We start from the raw sequence: 20,830 nt of genomic DNA, 5'->3' as shown, positions 1-20,830 counted from the left end.
ATACTTTCAATTTATTCATCAGCATCGCTCAAGATACATGTACATAAGTCTGCCATTGATGACTTTTAAGCGAACTTTATATTCCCAATTAAAAGAATATTTTAGAAAATTATTGAAAATTTGCAAAATTTTAATATTCGTAGATAATTTTTTGGAAAAACTTAAACATTTTACAAGTTATGCTAATTATAAAGATTTTGAAAGACAAAGGTAGAGAAAAGATATAGAGAAAACGGAATCTGTCAACGAAAAGGAATTGTGTTTTACAAAGTCCATTGTAAATTATCTAAAAAAAACTGTTTTATAATAAAAAAAGAGTAATGTTTATCTATGGATGACTATTCAGTTAGTATACTTTCATATTTTGGTTATCTAGATCAATAATCATAAATCATCCATTGTGGATTTTTAAGGAATTTTTATTTAAAGTAATGTACTAGCTAGTCTAATGGACCGCAGGTTAGTCTTTTGACTAGCCTATAGAGGGAAATATTGAATGTTCTGTTAAGTAGTTTTTTGACTAGTCTATAGACATCTCTATTGACTACGGATTAGCCTATTGACTGAACTTTTTACCGTTCTAATGATTAGCCTTTTGGCTAATCTGTCAAGTAATTAACTGTCTAGTCTATTGGCTAACCTATAGAATGAACTTGTGACTAGCCTGTAGACTAGAAATTGACTAGTTTATTTAGAATACTCTACTAACAATAAATTAGGTTTTCGACTGAACTTTTGTCGTGTCTATTAACTAGTCTATGGACTGAACTTGTGACTAGCCTGTTGAGTGATCATTAACTAGTCTTTTGGCTGGTATATTTACCAGTTCTTGAAGTGTATAGTCTATTGAGTAGAGTTTTGAGTACTCTACTGACTATGAATAAAACTTTTGAACGATATTGGTGAAGAATTTGTGACTAGCCTGTTGACTGGTCATTGACTAGTCTTTTGGCTGGTATATTTACTAGTCTTTGGAGTGTCTAATCATTGAATAGAGTTTTGAATACGTTACTGACTATGGATAAGTCTTTTGAACGATCTTGGCCAAGAAGTATCAAGAAGTCTATGGATTAGTCTATTTTCTAGTCTGTTAACTATTGACTAGAATGTTGACAGGCATATTAAATAGTTGATAAGCTATTCTATGGAGTCCATAGTATTGACTATACATTAGTCTATTGAATAGTCTATAGCTTTTGACTGGTCTATGGTATAATTTATATTCTATACCATGGACTAATCTATAAATTGAACTTTTTTTACTGTCTAGTATCTTGAGTTAGTGGAGACTATGGGTTAGTCTATTAACTGAACTTTTGAAAAGTCTATTTGCTATAATAGACTATTTATTAGTCTATAGGTTACACTTTTAACCAGTCTATTGACTAAACTTTTGACTTGGCTTAGAATAGTCTATTATCTAATGACTAGTCTATAGGCTGTCTATAGGCCGTTCTATTGACTAGTCTTAGACTGTCTATAGACCGTTCAATTGACTAGTCTATAGAATGTCTTTAGACCGTTTTATTGGCTATATTTTAAGACTGTACTGTTGACCGTTTTATTGGCTAAACTTTTGAAAGGTCTATTTAATAGTTTAGATAATCCCATGGAATAGTTAGTCTACAGACTAAACTTTTTGACTATCAAGTCTATAGACTGCTCTACTGACTATTAATTCATCTAATTTCTAGGTCTATAGACTAAACTTTTGACTACTTCTTTAAGTAATCAACTCTCTCGTCTATATCGACTACTCCACTGACTATGGATTAATCAATTTTCTAAGTATATAGACTGAGCTTTTGACTAGTCTATTGAGTAAGTTATTGTCTAGTCTTTAAACTAATCATTTTGGCTACTCTATTAACTAGTCTGTTAAAGAATCTATTGAGTAACCCATTAACTACTCCATTGACTAGTATATAATCAGCCAGAATGGTGTTTTGATTAGTCTATTGCCTAGTTTGTTGACTGATTTATTAACTGGTCTATGGCATAGCTTGTGGTCTGTTCTATTGAGTAATCTATTGACTAGACTATTATCTAGTTAAATGACTGACTAGCCTATTGACTCGTCTATTAAGCTTCTATAGATTAGTTTGTTAAATGGCCTATTAAGTAATCCATTGATCAGTTCTTTAACAGGTCAATTGACTAGATTAATGATTGTTCTAATCCATAGGTTAGTATCCTTTGATTAGTTTGTTGACTGATCTACTCACTAGTTAATAAAGGTGTCATCTGATTGACAATCTTTAACGGAGTATAACTCGGGTTGTTCTGAAGCGTAGATCCAATTGACGTGGTAACGCCATAGATTAGTATCTTTTGACTAGTTTGTTGACTGTTCTTGTGACTAGTCTAATCAGATCAATTGATTAGATTAATGAATGTTCTATAGACTTGTCTTATAACTTGTCTATCGAATAGTTTATTGACTAGCCCATAGATTAGTATATTTTGATTAGTTTGTTGACTTATCTACTGACGGATTGACAATCTTTGGTATGAGTATAACCCGGCGTAGATCCAATTGACGTGGAAACGTCATAGATTAGTATTTTTGGAGTAGTTTGTTAACTGCTCTTGTAACTAGTCTGATCTGACTGATAGACTTATCTTAAAACTAGTCTATAGAATAGTTTATTGACTAGTCCATAGATTAGTGTCTTTTAATTTTTTTTGTTGACTAATCTACTGACTAGTTGATACATGTGTCGCCGGATTGACAATCTTTGGCGGAGTATACATCGGGTTGTTTCGTGGAAACGTCATAGATTAGTATCTTTTGACTAGTTTGTTGACTATTCTTGTAACTAGTCTGATCTTTGACGTGGTAACGCCATAAATTAGTATCTTTTGACAAACTAGTCCATAGATTAGTATCTTTTGATTAGTTTGTTGAGTGATCTGCTGACTAGTTGATACAGGTGTCGCCTGATTGACAATCTTTGGCGGAGTATATCTCGGGTTGTTCTGAAGCGTAGATCAAATTGACGTGGGAACGTCATAGATTAGTATCTTTAGACTAGTTCGAAAACAGCTCTTGTGACTAGTCTGATCAGATTAATTGATTAGATTAATGAATGTTCTATAAACTTGTGTTAAAACTAGTCTATAGAATAGTTTATTGACTAGCCCATAGATTAGTATCTTTTGTTGTTGACTGACTAGTTGATAGAGATGTCGCCTGATTGACAATCTTTGGCAGAGTATATCTCGGGTTGTTTTGAAGCGTAGATCCAATTGACGTGGTAACGTCATAGATTAGTATCTTTGGACTAGTTTGTTGACTGCTCTTGTGTTTAGTCTGATCTTTGACGTGAGAATGCCATAGATTAGTATCTTTTGATTAGTTTGTTAACTGCTCTTGTGTCTAGTCGGGTCTTTTATATAAAATATTTCCTCGATAGATTTCTATCACTTTTAGTCTTAAATTTATTATACAAATATTGGGAATACTAGAAGAAAAATCTGCCACACTTACGACAACAAACTAAAAGAATCTATTAGCCAGGTTTTTATGAAAAAAAGTTTTTTTTTTTTTTTTTAAAAAAGTTGAAAAAACATTTAACCTTGACATGCTGATAATAAAACAAGAAAAGGGGTGTAAAAATGTTTATCTTTTTTAAAATGTGTTGACAATTTTAACACACACACAGAAACATGGAATAAAAAAAAAGAAAGTAGAGAAAAAACAAACAAACAATTTGAATTAATGTTAAAAGAAATTAATTAATTCATACAAACATTATACTAACATATCGGAAACAGAAAATAAAAAGGACATTTAAGATTGTTTTTTTTATAGTTTTTTTTTTCATTATGTTTTAACATAGTTTATTTAAGGATTTAGCGGATTTTTTGTTTTTGTTTTTAGTTTCATTATTATTGAATAATCATAATAAACGTTAATAGAATAGGATGTGTTTTGTTTTTTGTTTTTTTTTTTTTTTTTGATGAGAGAATGAAAAAATTTATGAGTTTTATGTTTTTTTTTAATAATTTTTTTTCTCTTGTTATTACAAATATAACAAAGACAACAACAAAAGAAAGGTTAACACCCAGTAGAAAAAGAATGAAATGAAAAAAGAAAAAATCAAAAGAAAAAAAAAGATAATTAATGAAATTAATAGAACAAAAGAAAAGAAGAAACTATACATTTAGAAACATTTAATAAAGTTGTTAATTAATGTTTATAGAAAAAAAATACATTTATTTTATGTATAAAAAAAATATTTAACAAGATTTTATATTTTAGTTAATTTTGCAAATATTTAAAGTATAAATGGAAAAAAATTAAACAAACTAAAGAAATAAAGAAAACAATTTTGGTTTTTTTTGGGTTTTTTTGTTTTTTTTTTTTTTTGGTTATTATAAAAAAAAAAAAACAAAATTGAAATTATTTATTAAAAAAAAATAATAATAAATAATATTAATGCTCTGCCTAACAAAAAAGAAAAAAAGAAAAGAAAAATAAACTATATAATGATTTTATAAAATTTTCTCACAAAATTTTCTCGTTTTTTTAAATATATAAAGTTTTTTTTTTTTTTTGTAGCAAACAAAGAAGTAAAAGAAAAAAAAGAAACAAAAAACAACAAATTGGTTTATGGTAAAAATATACAATAATGAAATATATTTCTTTTTATAAATATATAAATCATAAAAACAGTGAATTTGTTTATTTTGTTTCAGTTTTAGGTTTTTTTCTTGGTTTTAATATTATTATTATTTTTTTGCACTTGTTGTTTTGTTTTTATTGCTAAAATTGGTTGTAGCTGTTGTTGTTGTTGTTGTTATACATTTTATTTAAAGTTAGAAAAAAGTATTAATTTTAACAAAACTAAAAAGGCTGTTGGTGGGGAAGGGGGTGTTGTTGTTGTTGTATTAGCAAAAGTAAAGAATTTAGAAATGTTTTTTTTAATTTTTAGGAATTTTAAAATTTTTCTTTTTTTTGCGTTTCCTATTTAGATATTTTTTCTAATTTCTTTACTTTAACCATATAAAGTTTTTTCTTATACTTCCCTTCCCCTGCCCCTAAGCCTTTGTTTATTTAAAAGGGAAAACAACCTGCTCTCTGTTTGCTTAGCTCCAAAAGTTTTTATTTTTCCTGCTGTTGTTCATAATTATAGACCATGTTTTATTATTGTAACTGTTGTTCTTGTTGTTGTTGTTGTTGTAGAAGATCCAAAACTATTGTTTTTGTTTGTTTCTTAGCTGTTGTTGTTGTTGGTTTTATTAAAAGTTCTTTATGCTTTTCTTTTTTATTTATAATTTAGGTTTTTTTGTTTTTGTTTTTTTACTTTTGTTTAATTAAAATATGTTTTGTTTTTACTGCTGAATTTTTTGGATTTTCTTGTTTTTTGTTTTTTTTCATTTGTTTGTTTAAAAATATTTAAATGTTCTTGTTGTTTATTTGTTTTTAATATTTCATAGTCATTAAAAAGGAAACAATTTAGTTTGGTTGTTAGTTGTCACCACCTTCTTGTGGTTCATCACCATCACCTTGGGTGTCTGAAGTCCAGAGGGTAAGGTTGTCTCTCAACAATTGCATAATGAGTGTTGAGTCCTTGTATGAGTCCTCATTAAGGGTGTCGAGTTCAGCTATCGCATCATCGAAAGCCTAAATGTTGTTTTCACAAGAAAAACAAAAAGTTAAATATTAGTTTTTTATTATTTTTTTTTTAATTAAAGTTTAAACAAAGGTTTGATGCGCCAATTACAAAAGAAATATTTCAAAACAAGCTTTTTTTGTATAATATTACATAAATACATACATACATACTTACATATGTAAGTGTGTCTGTATGCATGTGTGTTTGTGTATGTAATCTTTTTTGTAGCAATTTACACCTAAGAAATTCATTAGTATTTGTTTTTCATAAAAAATGCAGTTTTCTTCTAATGGTTTCAAATTCAATTTATTTTGTTAAATATGTGCGAAAATTCAAAATTTTTATCGAAAATTCGTAATTAAATTCGAAAAATGTTTAAAACTTTTAAAATGATGTGTTTATAAGGAGGATTTATAAAAATATAATTTCAGTTTAGAATTAAAACCATTTTCTTTCATTTTCCACTTTAGAACTTAAAAATTTTGAAAAAAAGTTGAAAATTTTCAAAAATTTTGAAAAAGGTTTATAAATTTTATAAAATTTTCTTGAATTTTAAAATTTTTTCTTAAATTTTAAACAATTTTCAAAAAATTTTGATTATCTGACAAATGTTAATACAGGAAATTCAATTTTTTTGGTTTTGATCGAAAATTTGAAATTATTTTCGAAAATTTAAACTTAAGTTCGAAAATTGTTAAAATGATCTGTAAGTCAAAAGGATTCATAAAAATATAATATCTGTTTAGAATTTAATTAAATTTTCCTCATTTTCCATTTTCGAACTTTAAAATTTTGAAAAAAAAGGTAAAAAATTTGTATAAAATTTCGAAAATTCAAACATAAATTCGAAAATTGTTAAAAATTATTAAAATGTTATTTAAATCATAAGGATTCGGAAAATACAATTTTAGTTTCGAATTTAAGTCTATTATCTTCATTTTCCATTTTCGAACTTTAAAATTTTGAAAAAAAAGTTAAAAATTTTTATAAATTTTGAAAAATGTTCATAAGTTTTTAGAAATTTCCATGAAATTTTAAGTATTAAGCAGATTTTAATACAGAAAATAAGCTTTTTGTTCAATGTTCGAAAATTCGAAATAAATTTTGAAAATTCGAACTTAAGTTCGAAAATTTTTAAAAATTATTAAAATGATTTATAAATCATGAGTATTCATAAAAAAATATAATGTCAGTTTAGACTTTAATTCAAATTTCATCATTTTCACTTTTCAAACTTCGAAATTTGAAAAAAAAAGTTAAATTTTTTGTAAATTTTAAAAATTTTCATAAATTTAAAAAAATGAAATTTTATACAATTTTCATAAAATTTTAATTCTCTGGCAAATGTTAATGGAGAAAATAAGCATTTTTGAATACGTTCAAAATTCAAAATTATTTTCGAAAATTCGAACTTAAGTTTGAAAATTTTTAAAAATTATTAAAATGTTATTTAAATCATAAAGATTCGGAAAAATAGAATTTTAGTTTCGAATTTAAGCCCATTATCTTCATTTTCCATTTTCAAACTTCATAATTTTGAAAAAAATTAAAAATTTGTATAAATTTTGATGTTCATGAGTTTTTAAAAATTTCCATGAAATTTTAAGTATTAAGCAGATGGCAATACAGAAAAAAGCTTTTTTAGCTATGTTCGAAAATTCGAAATAAATTTTGAAAATTCGAACTTAAGTTCGAAAATTTTTAAAAATTATTAAAATGTTATTTAAATCATAAAGATTCGGAAAAATACAATTTTAGTTTCGAATTTAAGCCCATTATCTTCATTTTTCACTTTCAAACTTTAAAATTTTGAAAAAAAGTAAAAAATTTTTTACAAATTTTGAAAAGATTTACGAGTTTTTTTAGGAATTTTAAACATTTTACTAATTATATGGCAAATGTTAATACAGAAAATAAGCTTTTTGGTCTATATTTGAAAATTCAAAATTAATTTTCAAAAATTCGAACTTAATTTCGAAAATTTTTTTAAACTTATAAAATGATCTGTAAATTTGGACGATTCATTAAAATTTAACTTTAGTTTAAAATTTAAGCCAATCTCTTTCATTTTCACCATTCGAGCTTCAAAATTTTTAACAAATTTCAAAATTTCTTAAATATTAAAAATTTTAAAAAAATTAAAAAAAAATTCTTAAATTTCCTAAAATTTAAAGTATTTAGAAGATGTTGATACAGAAATCATACGTTTTAACTGATATTCAAAAATACGATTTAAATTTTGAAAATTTGAATTTAAGTTCGAAAAGTTTTTAAAACTTTAAAAATATTCTTTAAATCATGAGAGCATTCAGAAAAAGTTAGGGGGATTTATTTAGTAAATCTCTTTCTCTCACTTCACTTCATTTTTCATATAAATTGTTTTTGTATTTTCAAAAATCTGTATGAAAATATTATAACACAAAGTAAAGTGTTTTCAATATTAAATTTAAAAATTTTCTTTAAATTTTCAACAATTTTGAAACCATTAAAATCTATTTTATATTAAAAAAATTAAACACGTTGCATCATCATTTTGGCATTTTCTTTAATAAAAAAATCCATTAAACATTTCTCCAAATATATAAATAATTTATAAAATAGAAAAAAAGGGGCATGGTCGGTAAGAAAAATACCAGGCTTCTTATGAAAATCGAAAAGCATACTAACACGAAAATAAAATTATAACACCAGCTTCATATAGCTTAAAATGGGGAAAAAGCAACACTTATTTTGTTAAACAATTTAGATTTAAAAAAAAACATGCTTTTGTTAGAGATCAAGGCCAGGTTAAAAGAGGATCATAACATATTTAGGGCAAACAACAAAAAAACGAGTCCCACAAGGGTTTCTAATAGGGACTTTAAAATTGGTTAATAACAATTAATACAACATAAAGCAAAAATATATAAAAAAAAAAATAAAAAAGGGACAAGGACTTTATGGGACTGTATATGGTAACAGTTTAGTTTCTCAAGCCTAAAGAAAGCATATATTATTAGTTCCTCTTTGGCACAATCAAACGTGCATTTTATAGATATATTGATCAAAGCAATGTTTATAGTAGTAGTAATAGTTGTAGAAATAGTATTGAAACCTGTTTAGCTAAATGACAAGCCCGCGCTGGTGAATTGATAATTTCATAATAGAAGACGGAAAAGTTGAGAGCAAGACCTAATCTGATGGGATGTGTAGGCTGCATTTTGTTTTTGGCTATATCGAAAGCCTCCTGATAAGCCTTTTTCGAATCCTCAACCACGGCTACAAATGTTTAAGAAAAAAAAGAAGAAAATATAAAACAAAAATATATATTTATAAAAAAAAACAAACAAAACATATATTTCCAACTATCCGTAAACTAATGTAATCGATTCCTAGCTAAACTACATAAATGTATAAGTAAAATATAAACCGCCTACTAAATGCTCCCCCTCCCCTTTAACGTAGATGATGATTTGCGTGTTTAAATTTTCGTTTTGTTATATAATTTTTATAAAAGTTTTGAAATATTTCAATTTTATTGGCCACCAAAAACCTTTTGTCGTGGATAATAATGTTATATAATAACCTGTTTGGCCAATTGGCAAGCTTTGTCTGGAGAGTTCAGAATCTCGTAGTAGAAGACTGAGAAATTAAGTGCAAGACCCAATCTGATGGGATGTGTTGGTTGCATTTTACCCTTGCTAATTTCAAATGCATCCTGGTAAGCGGTTTGGGAGTCGTCAACAACGGCTGTTTATTATAATTATTTAAAAATTTTTGGAAAAAAAATTTTTCATTTTAATAAAATTGTTCTTATAAAGGTTTTTTTAAAAAAAAAAGGACTTAAACACAAAGTTCTTATTCAATTTCAATAGAATATTTAATTTAAATATTTTAAACAAATACTTACTGTTGCGTGCATCTCCTGTGGCTACCTCAGCTAAATACCTGTAATAATCTCCCTTCATTTTCAGATAGAAAACCTTACTTTCTGGATTGCTGGCTTTGGGAATAAGGTATTTGTCAAGAAGACCCTGAAAATAGAAACAAAATATATAAATAAATATATAAACATGAAATTAATCAAGTGTATTTAAGCATTAAATATTGATTTCCTTCTACAGATAGTAGAAAAAAACTCACACAAAGTGACAGGCATGGAAAACTGAAATTTTAAAAGTGCTACTAACTTGTCAATAAACATTGATTCCAGCCTGAGATTGACTAAAGACTAGACCATAAACTTATTTATAGACTAAACTATATACAAGTAGACTATAGTATATATATCAGACTTTAGACTTGACAAAATGCTAGCCTGTAGTCTACTTTACAGTCAAGACTACAATCTTGTCTATTGTCGAGTCTGTTATCTAGTTTATAGTTTAATATGTAGTCTAGTCTATATTATAATCTATAGTCTAGTCTATAAACTAGTCAATAGTCTAGTCTATAGTCTTGTATATAATCTAGTCTATAGTCTAGTCTATAGTCTAGTCTATAGTCTAATCTTTAGTCTAGTCTATAGTCTAGTCTATAGTCTAGTCTATAATATAGTCTATAGTCTAGTCTATAATCTAGTCTATAGTCTAGTCTATAGTCTAGTCTATAGTCTAGTCTATAGTCTAGTCTATAGTCTAGTCTATAGTCTAGTCTATAGTCTAGTCTATAGTCTAGTCTATAGTCTAGTCTATAGTCTAGTCAATAGTCTAGTCTATAGTCTAGTCTATAGTCTAGTCTATAGTCTAGTCTATAGTCTAGTCTATAGTCTAGTCTATAGTCTAGTCTATAGTCTAGTCTATAGTCTAGTCTATAGTCTAGTCTATAGTCTAGTCTATAGTATAGTCTATAGTCTAGTCTATAGTCTAGTCTATAGTGTAGTCTATAGTCTAGTCTATAGTGTAGTCTATAGTCTAGTCTATAGTGTAGTCTATAGTCTAGTCTATAGAGTAGTCTGTAGTCTAGTCTATAGAGTAGTCTGTAGTCTAGTCTATAGTGTAGTCTATAGTCTAGTCTATAGTCCAATCTATAGTGTTGTCTATAGTCTAGTCTATTCTTGTCTATAGTCTTGTCTATAGTCTTTTCTATAGTCTTGTCTATAGTCTTGTCTATAGTCTTGTCTATAGTCTTGTCTATAGTCTTGTCTATAGTTTTGTCTATAGTTTTGTCTATAGTCTTTTCTATAGTCTTATCTATAGTATAGTCTACAGTCTAGTCTATAGTATAGTCTAGTCTATAGCATAGTCTATAGTCTAGTCTATAGTCTAGTCTATAGTCTATAGTCATGTCTATAGTCTTTTCTATAGTCTTATCTATAGTATAGTCTACAGTCTAGTTTATAGTATAGTCTATAGTCTAGTCTATAGCCTAGTCTATAGTATAGTCTATAGTCAAGTTTATGGTCTAATCTATAGTCTAGTCTATAGTCTAGTCTATAGTCTAGTTTATAGTCTAGTCTATAGTCTAGTCTATAGTCTAGTCTATAGTCTAGTCTATAGTCTAGTCTATAGTCTAGTCTATAGTCTAATCTATAGTCTAATCTATAGTGTTGTCCATATTCTAGTCTAGTCTATAATCTAGTCTATAGTCTTGTCTATAGTCTAGTCTATAGTCTTGTCTATAGTCTAGTGTATAGTCTAGTCTACAGTCTAGTCTATAGTCTAGTCTACTCTTTAGTCTATAATCTAGTCTAAAGTTTAGTCTATAATCTAGTCTATAATCTAGTCTATTGTCTAATCTATAATCTAGTATACAGTCTGGTCTATAGCCTTATCAATTATCTACTCTTTAGTCTAATTCATAGATTAGATCGATATCAAAGAGTACTGAAAAAAAATCTAAGGTACTGAGTTTACCATACCTGCAAAGTAATATAAATAACCTCTTTATAAAGCTACATTTAAAGATAAAAGAGTAAGAAGGGGTTATAATATATATGGGCAAAACATTATTGTATAGCTCATCTAAAAGATTATAAAGGAGGTACATGTAAAGGGGGGTAGGTGTGCTGAGTTTGTAAGAATGTTAATTGTCAACTGTAGGTTTTATTAAGGTCATGTTGGTATTTTTTTCACTCTCTTTATATGTTCTTTTATATCTAAACAAGTATGTGTATATTAAAAATCTGTAGTTATAATCATAATAACACTAAAAGAGTACAATTATGTACACATGGTCATAGGGTATACATATACATATGTATATTTTGTTTCCTTCCTCTTGTTGCGTCTATAGTCTAGTTTATAGTCTAGTCTATAGTCTAGTCTATAGTCTAGTCTATAGTCTAGTCTATAGTCTAGTCTATAGTCTAGTCTATAGTCTAATCTATAGTCTAATCTATAGTGTTGTCCATATTCTAGTCTAGTCTATAATCTAGTCTATAGTCTTGTCTATAGTCTAGTCTATAGTCTTGTCTATAGTCTAGTGTATAGTCTAGTCTACAGTCTAGTCTATAGTCTAGTCTACTCTTTAGTCTATAATCTAGTCTAAAGTTTAGTCTATAATCTAGTCTATAATCTAGTCTATTGTCTAATCTATAATCTAGTATACAGTCTGGTCTATAGCCTTATCAATTATCTACTCTTTAGTCTAATTCATAGATTAGATCGATATCAAAGAGTACTGAAAAAAAATCTAAGGTACTGAGTTTACCATACCTGCAAAGTAATATAAATAACCTCTTTATAAAGCTACATTTAAAGATAAAAGAGTAAGAAGGGGTTATAATATATATGGGCAAAACATTATTGTATAGCTCATCTAAAAGATTATAAAGGAGGTACATGTAAAGGGGGGTAGGTGTGCTGAGTTTGTAAGAATGTTAATTGTCAACTGTAGGTTTTATTAAGGTCATGTTGGTATTTTTTTCACTCTCTTTATATGTTCTTTTATATCTAAACAAGTATGTGTATATTAAAAATCTGTAGTTATAATCATAATAACACTAAAAGAGTACAATTATGTACACATGGTCATAGGGTATACATATACATATGTATATTTTGTTTCCTTCCTCTTGTTGCACTTTTACTGGTATAATTACATCCCTGTGTTTTTAAAGAGGCAAAAATTCATACACGAGTAATTAGCTGTACATTGTTGTCATACAAAATTAATAATGCGTAATAATGTTAGATCTGTTAATATATTCGTTGGGTGGAACTTTGTTAGAGACATCAATGAAGATTTCGTTAGATCAATTATTAGGCTATATATAAATTGTCGATCATTGCAAATTTACTTTTATATCACGAGGATTCATAAATATAGTCAATAGAACTTGAAAACTCTTTTTCACATTTAAGATAATTTACGCAATTTTGATTGAATTTCGTACCAAAAATAGAAAATATTGCATAATGGTACAAAAACCACAAAAACTTCTTTGTACAGAAACAATCATTTAGAAGTAAAAACCAAAATTATAAACAGTCAAACAACAAAATTTTCCATCTCCTAATTTGGTCAGACAATTAAATATATATACATGTATGTAAGTATTTCTAAATAAACCTTTGCACCTTAATAACCAAACAATCAAGAAAATTCTTTATTATCGATTATAAATAGAATAAAAATAATTAAAATTTAAACTTACACGAAGGCTTCCGTAAGGAAAATTTTTAGATATACAGCTGACATCCAAAATGATAACATTATTATTCAATTTAAAATAGAATTATTGATTGAAAACTCATCATAGTGACAATATAATACAAATACAAAGGATGATGAGAAAAACCCCCACCCACACAAAAAAATAAATATAAATCCAAAAAGCCACATGTATTTTTATATTTAACTATGTATGTATGTATGTATGTATACTTATATTATTTTTCCATTATGCCTTAGCAAGGCAAGAGTATGTCTATGTTCAGGTTTATTCAAGTGTGTAGGTATATTTCCCACACGGGTAGTGAAAAAAAGAAACATACACAGTAATACTTTAAATACATATATATTTACTATATACATACATATATTATAAACAAAAATTTATTGCTTAGTTAGCTTGTGGTTATTTTATTATAAACATATTTATTAACCCACAAAGCCACAACCAACCACCCTCAATAAAAATGCTGCTCTTTCTCCCTTTAAATCTTCCATAATATCGTGTTAAAATAGGAAAATTTAATATGGTCAAAGGAAACTCTAACACACAGTCTACTTGCTACTTAAATAGTTTTATTTGCTATGGTCGGTCTTCAATAAAAAGAATGTTACATATATAAAATGTCATTAAAAAGTTTTATAGTTTAAGAACTTAAAACTTTATTAGACTATTAGCAAACAAAAAAAGTTCATTAAGTATACATATTATATTTTCTTCTTCTTTAAATAATAACCTAGGAAAACCAGGTAATTTGTTTTAAATTAATTAAAGAACAAAACTGCAACTGAACTAGAACTGAAAATTAGAACTCATCTAGAAGGGAACTAGAACTGAACTAGAAATGAACTAGAACTAAACTAGAACTGTACTAGAACTGAACTAGAACTGAAATAGAACTGAACTAGAACTGAACTAGAACTGAACTAGAACTGAAATAGAACTGAACTAGAACTGAACTAGAACTGAACTAGAACTGAACTAGAACTGGACTAGAACTGAACAAGAACTGAACTAGAACTGAACTAGAACTAGAACTGAACTAGAACTGAACTAGAACTGAACTAGAACTGAACTAGAACTGAACTAGAACTGAACTAGAACTGAACTAGATCTGAACTAGAACTGAAGCACAACTGAACTAGAACTGAACTATAACTGAACTACAACTGAACTAAAACTGAATCTTTGGTACTTACCAAAACTTCATAACAGATTTCCCTAAGTTCCTTCTCCACACGTTCTCTGTACTCGCGGGCGAGCTGTTGTTTTCTGGCGGAGGCTTCGGTTTTCTGCTCAATGGAGGAAATTACTCTCCACGATGATCTGAAAAGGGAAAAACATAAAGAGAAATTATGAAAATTTAATGAAATCATATATTTAAATAAAAAAATGGAAGAATAGCTAATAAATGAATCTGAACATTAGAAACATGTTCAAAAATCGAAAATTAAGTTGAGAATTTAACTGTTGAACGTTGTTAAGTTTATATGTTTACGGTTACATACCTGCGGGCACCAACAACATTTTTGTAGGCAACTGAGAGTAAATTTCTTTCCTCATTTGACAGTTCAACACCGGTTTCTGTGACTGATTTCATAGCTTGAGCCATGTCATCGTATCTAAAATAGAGGAAAATATACAATTTATAAATAAAAGATATTTAATAAGAGAAACAAGTTAAAAAACTTACCTTTCAGATTGTTCGGCCAATTTTGCCTTTTGGACCAATTCCTCTTTATCGACTGTTGACATTTTGATGTGTTTTTGTTTTGTTTGTTTTACTTAGAGTTTACAAAAATTAAAACGTTTGTTTTTATTGGGTAAACGGTTGCCCCACAAAATTTTTTGAATACAATACGAGCCTAGAGAGAGATTATAATTATAAGGAATCTAAAACTGAATGCGTCGCTCACAGTATGACTAAATCTAAAATGAAAAAGAAATAAAAAGAATTTTAAATTAGTTGTATGTTTCAAAGTAGTAGATGTTATTAATTGTTTAAATATTTGTTAATTTAATTATTCATTAAAAATTTTTCTTATTATGAGATAATTGTTTTTTTTTTTATTTATAATGGTAATTGTTTATATTTTATTTAATTATTATTGATTTCCAAGATAAAATAAAACATTTTTTTAGCTTTTAACTTTGAAATTAAAGAAAAACAACTTAAAACAAGTCATTATTAACTAAAAATATAAAACATCGTCATATTTTTATGTATTTGTTTGTAGTATTGTAATCCCCTAAAGAAAAAACATCATGACCAATCAACAAGAAAACAATTTAAAGATGGAGAAACAATTGCAGTAAACTGTTGATGAAATGAGTCATATAAATAAAATGTGTGTACAATGTACATTGTGGTATTTGAAATGTCGACAGGAAAAACAAACAATTGTAATACAAAAGAAATTTTGTAAATTAAATACAATTAGTTGTGAAGAGAATTTAGAGAAGAAAAGCAATAACAAAACTTTATGAATAAGAATTGTATACGAAAATATGTGTGTCAAAATGGAAAGATTTAGAAGATGTGAGACTTCAAAGTAAAATATCATTTATACTAGTTAGTGATATAGAATAAGAGTTTAGATTGATCTATAGTCCAGATTATATATATAGTCCAAGCTCTATAATTCAGACTACAGACTTATTTACTTGACTGCAGAATGATCCTTAACTAGAACAGAACTGAACTAGAACTGACCTAGAACAGAACTAGATCTAAACTAGAAGTGAGTTAAAATTGAACTAAAAGTGAAATGAACTAGAACTAAAACTAACCTAAAACCGAACTAGAACTAAACTAGAACTCAGCTAGAACTGAACTAGAACTTAACTAGAACTGAACTAGAACTAAAACTGACCTAAAACAGAACTAGAACTAAACTAGAACTCAGCCAGAACTGAACTAGAACTGAACTAAATCTGAACTAGAACTGAACTAGAACTAAACTAGAACTGAACTAGAACTGAACTAGAACTGAACTTGAACTGAACTAGAACTGAACTAGAACTGAACTAGAACTGAACTTAAAACTGAACTAGAACTGAACCAGAACTGAACCGGAACTGAACTAGAACTGAACCAGAACTAAACTATAACTTAACTAGAACTGAACTAGAACTGAACTAGAACTGAAACAGAACTAAACTATAACATAACTAGAACTGAACTAGAGCCGGAATATAAGTGAACTAGAAATGAAACTGATCAGAACTGAAACTGAAACTAGAACTCAAATAGAACTGAAATATAATTGATCTAGAACTGAACTAGAACTGAACTAGAACTGAACTAAAACTGAACTTGATCTATAGTCCAGATTATAGGTGGACCTAGTCCAGCCCATTTACATCTCTATTATCCAGGCTATATATTGATCGAAAGTCTAAACTTTAGACTAAACTTTAGACTTAAGACATATCTATTGCCCAGATTCATCTACAGTCTGAACTATGGACTAATTTATAGTCCAGACTATAAACTGATCTATAGTCCAGACTATAAACTGATCTATAGTCCAGACTATAAACTGATCTATAGTCCAGACTATAAAGTGATCTATAGTCCAGACAATAGACTGATCTATAGGCCAGACTGTAGACTGATATAAAGTCTAGGACAATAGATCTGTCCATAGTCCAGACTATATACAGATTTTTTGTCCGTACTATAGATTGATCTTTAGTCCAAACTAAACTGATCTATTGTTCAGACTAAAGACAGATATATTGTCCAGACTATAAATTGATCTATAGTCCAAACTAAAGACTGATATATAGTCTAGAATATAGACTATGGACTAATATATAGTTTAAAATATATTATCCAGACTACAGACTGCTTTTTACACCAAACAATAGTCAGATCTGTAGGCCAAGCTTTACTTTAAAATAATTGAAATTCTACTGTATGTTTCAAATTTTCAATAAAAAATAAACTAGAAAAACCAGTAACAAGTTTAAAAATAACAAAAGAAAAATATGAAAAAAATTGCAAATAAATAATATCACAAAAAGAAACCAATAAACATTCTCATTCACAACAAACTACGACGTACTTAAAAAAATTTTGTTGTTTTTTTTCATATTGAATATGTATTTTCGTTATATACTTATTTATCTTACTTTTATTTAAAGAAAAAAAAGTTCAATGGCTTTTATGAATAATAATAATATTTAAAATTTTTGTTTTAATTTTTTTTAACTTGTTAATAAGAGACAAACAAACGATTATTAAAACATTTATGCGAATTTACAAAAATGACATTTAGTGAACGCGTCTATGTTAAGACATAAAATAGAAATGTGTCATGAATTAAATGATGTGTTAATTTATTAAATTGTTTAAAATTCATTTAAATACTAAGCACGCTTAGTTTCTAAAAGGCAAAGTAATTAAAAGTACTTATTAAAATTCATATTAAAAACGTAATAAATATACAAAAATATAATATGAACAAGAGAGTAAGTAGATAGATGACATAAGACAAATTTTATGATTAATTATTAGAAGTTTAATTATTTAATATAAAAATTTCAATAAAATATTAATTCATCACTAAATGATTTTAAAGTTCTAAGTAAGTTGTTGTACAAAATCGCAATTCCTAACCCTTCAACGAAAGACTTCATCATTTAAAATCTCTTGTTATAATTTCAAATTTATATTTTCTTGCTACATTGTGTTTTTTTAATTTTCTTATCCTTTTATAGTTGTTAGGCCTAAAAACAATAGGTTAACCTTGTTGAGGGATAAACAAAAAAAAACAAGTTTCAATTAAGTTCAAGGTGGCAATTTACATTGCTGTCATATGCATATATTATTCATGTTTTAATGATAAAAGAGGAATAAAAAACAGCAACATATTGTAACAAGTTATAACCTTAAATTTCAAGGCAATCTCACAACTGGTACATGCATGTAGTTTAGCCTACAAAGGGGCCTCTTAATAGTTTTTGGAAAATAGATTTCTTTTTTCAGCTTTCATAGGAAATGTTAAAAATTTGTATTGCAATGCGTAATTTTGTTTAAAGGAGGTAGGTAGTGCTTCAGACTTAAGACAAGGAACTAATCTCTAGTCCTGATAGATTAAGAAAATGACTAAACGATTGATTAGAGTATCATATAATCAATATACAGATAGACAGAACACAGACTGATATGTAATCACGACTACCGACAAATCAATAATCAAGATATGATCATCTTTCTATAATCTGGACTATAGATCTGTCTAGATAAATACTATATACTAATCTCTAGTCCAGACTATAGACTAATCTATAGTTCAGACTATAAACTAATCTATAGTACACCTATAGACTAGTCTAGAGCTCATAATATAGACTAATCTATAGTACAGACTATAGACTAATCTATAGTCCAGACTATAGACTAATCTATAGTCCAGACTATAGACTAATCTATAGTCCAGACTATAGACTAACCTATAGTCCAGACTATAGACTAATCTATAGTGCAGACTATAGACTAATGTATAGTCCAGACTACAGACTAATCTATAGTCCAGAATATAGACTAATCTATAGTCCAGACTATAGACTTATCTATAGTCCAGACTATAGACTAATCTATAGTCCAGACTATAGACTAATCTATAGTCCAGACTATAGACTAATTTATAGTCCAGACTATAGACTAATCTATAGTGCAGACTATATACTAATCTATAGTGCAGACTATAGACTAATCTATAGTCCAGACTATAGACTAATCTACCACTCTATAGTCAAGACTATAGACTACTCTATAGTCAAGACTATAGACTACTCTATAGTCCAGACTATAGACTGCTCTATAGTCCAGACTATAGACTACTCTATAGGCAAGACTATAGACTACTCTATAATCAATACTATAGACTACTCTATAGTCAAGACTATTGACTACTCTATAGTCAAGACTATAGACTACTCTATAGTCAAGACTATAGACTACTATATAGACAAGACTATAGACTACTATATAGACTAGACTACTCTATAGTCCAGACTATAGACTACTTTATAGTCAAGACTATAGACTACTCTATAGTCAAGACTATAGACTACTCTATAGTCCATACTATAGACTACCATATAGTCCAGACTATAGACTAATCTATAGTACAGATTAGTCTATAATCTACATACCAGTCTATTTTTCAATTAAAACAATAATTTCTTTTAAGAACGTGAATTCATTTTAATTAAAATTTTTGCAATTACATGTTAATAAGTTAATTATGTCAAAAAACAAATTATTGTGTTTTTACAAAATTGAAAATTATATTAATTTTTAAATTAAGAAAAACAACATAATTTGTTATGCAAAATTAAATAAAAAAGAACACACAATTCATAAAGTAATAACGAATTATTAAAAACATACATACATACATACATACATACATACATACATACATACATACATACATACATACACTTATGTATGAATTGTGTATGAGTAGGCGTTGTTGTTGCACACATGCAAAAAGTAATTTGAATAAAAAACCGATTCAAAAAAAAAAAAATATTATAAACCCACACAGAAAAAAATGAATTATAAAAAAATATCTGACAAAATTTAAACAAAAATTGTTTATGGCTATAAAGCTAAAGAAATGAGGAAATAGTAATTTAAATATATTATCGAGTTTTTATTTAAAAAATTTTTTGCCGATTATTTCTAATAATGCGTTTGTTAAAAACTCATTTCTGAGAAAATTCGCACCATGATTTAAAAGTTAAAATCCCCTAGGATTGTAAATAAATATTTAACAATGTCTGTATGTTTAAATTTTAGACAAATCCTTGAAAATTCTCTTTGTTTTTAATCCTTGTTGTTTGCAGTTATATTTAAATAAATTTTAGTGCTTTTGTATAAATGCGTTAGAGTGCATAATATAAAACCATCTTTGAATAATAAATATGTCATTTGCAGTCATAATACTTTCATCATCTTTTTCTTTCTTTTTTTGTTTCTTCAAATCTATTCACTTTCTTATTACAATAATTTTGTTGCTTTTATTTATTTTCTCTAAAGATGATGATGATAATGAAAAATTTTAAATTTTTCGCCCACATTTCTTAAAATCCACCCTCTTTCCTACCTACTTGTTGTTGTTGTTATTGTTGTTTTAATTCATTTACATGCATGCGTATCGAAGTTGATAAAATTGGTGAAAAATAGTAGGAAAAATTCAGTACTATTGCACAATGATATTCACTTCTATCGCCAATAGAAGTGAAAAGTTTGTTCCCTTGAAATTTTTATTTAACTCAAAGAGAAAATAGCTATCGTGAACTTGTTGTGAACAATTCATTCACAATAGTTGATTTTGTATGGAACAGCTGTTTACAGACGTTTACAAAAATCCATAAACAAATTTTTTCGATTTTTTTCACGACAAAATAGTTAGTGAACGAAAAAAGTGAAATGGGAACATATTTTACGCGAAATGACGATTGACGATAGGCGTGTTTAACAAGACTAGTAACTAAACTAGTCAATAGATGAGTCCATAAATGTGTTCATAGATTAGTTAATAGATGAGTTCATAGAATAGTCAAAAACCTGACCAAAAGACTATTATATAGACTA

The 20,830-nt window shown here is 27.4% G+C and overlaps 2 protein-coding genes across 4 annotated transcripts in view; one reads left to right on the top strand and one right to left on the bottom strand.

The window, feature by feature from the left end:
* Nucleotides 1-20,830, top strand: part of LOC111678179 (RNA-binding protein 48) — a 50,948-nt gene that overhangs the window by 6,751 nt on the left and 23,367 nt on the right. The window lies entirely within an intron of this gene.
* Nucleotides 4,794-20,830, bottom strand: part of LOC111678180 (14-3-3 protein zeta) — a 40,148-nt gene continuing 24,111 nt past the window's right edge. For 2 of the 3 annotated variants that reach the window (XM_023439443.2, XM_023439445.2), the window contains exons 2-7: nucleotides 14,909-15,144; nucleotides 14,724-14,837; nucleotides 14,415-14,541; nucleotides 9,511-9,634; nucleotides 9,187-9,350; nucleotides 4,794-5,629 (exon numbers count right to left, since the gene is read on the bottom strand). In XM_023439443.2, coding sequence (XP_023295211.1) covers nucleotides 5,474-5,629; nucleotides 9,187-9,350; nucleotides 9,511-9,634; nucleotides 14,415-14,541; nucleotides 14,724-14,837; nucleotides 14,909-14,970 — 747 coding nt within the window. In that variant the 5' untranslated portion in view covers nucleotides 14,971-15,144 and the 3' untranslated portion in view covers nucleotides 4,794-5,473. Of the gene's footprint in view, nucleotides 5,630-8,715; nucleotides 8,880-9,186; nucleotides 9,351-9,510; nucleotides 9,635-14,414; nucleotides 14,542-14,723; nucleotides 14,838-14,908; nucleotides 15,145-20,830 lie in introns of all 3 variants that reach the window. The other variant, XM_023439446.2, reaches the window with a different exon arrangement.

This window comes from Lucilia cuprina, chromosome 6 (genome assembly GCF_022045245.1).
Source record: "Lucilia cuprina isolate Lc7/37 chromosome 6, ASM2204524v1, whole genome shotgun sequence".
Taxonomy (NCBI): Eukaryota; Metazoa; Arthropoda; class Insecta; order Diptera; family Calliphoridae; genus Lucilia; species Lucilia cuprina.
Note: the sequence above shows the minus strand (reverse complement) of the source record. Positions and strands in the feature narration are given on the sequence as shown.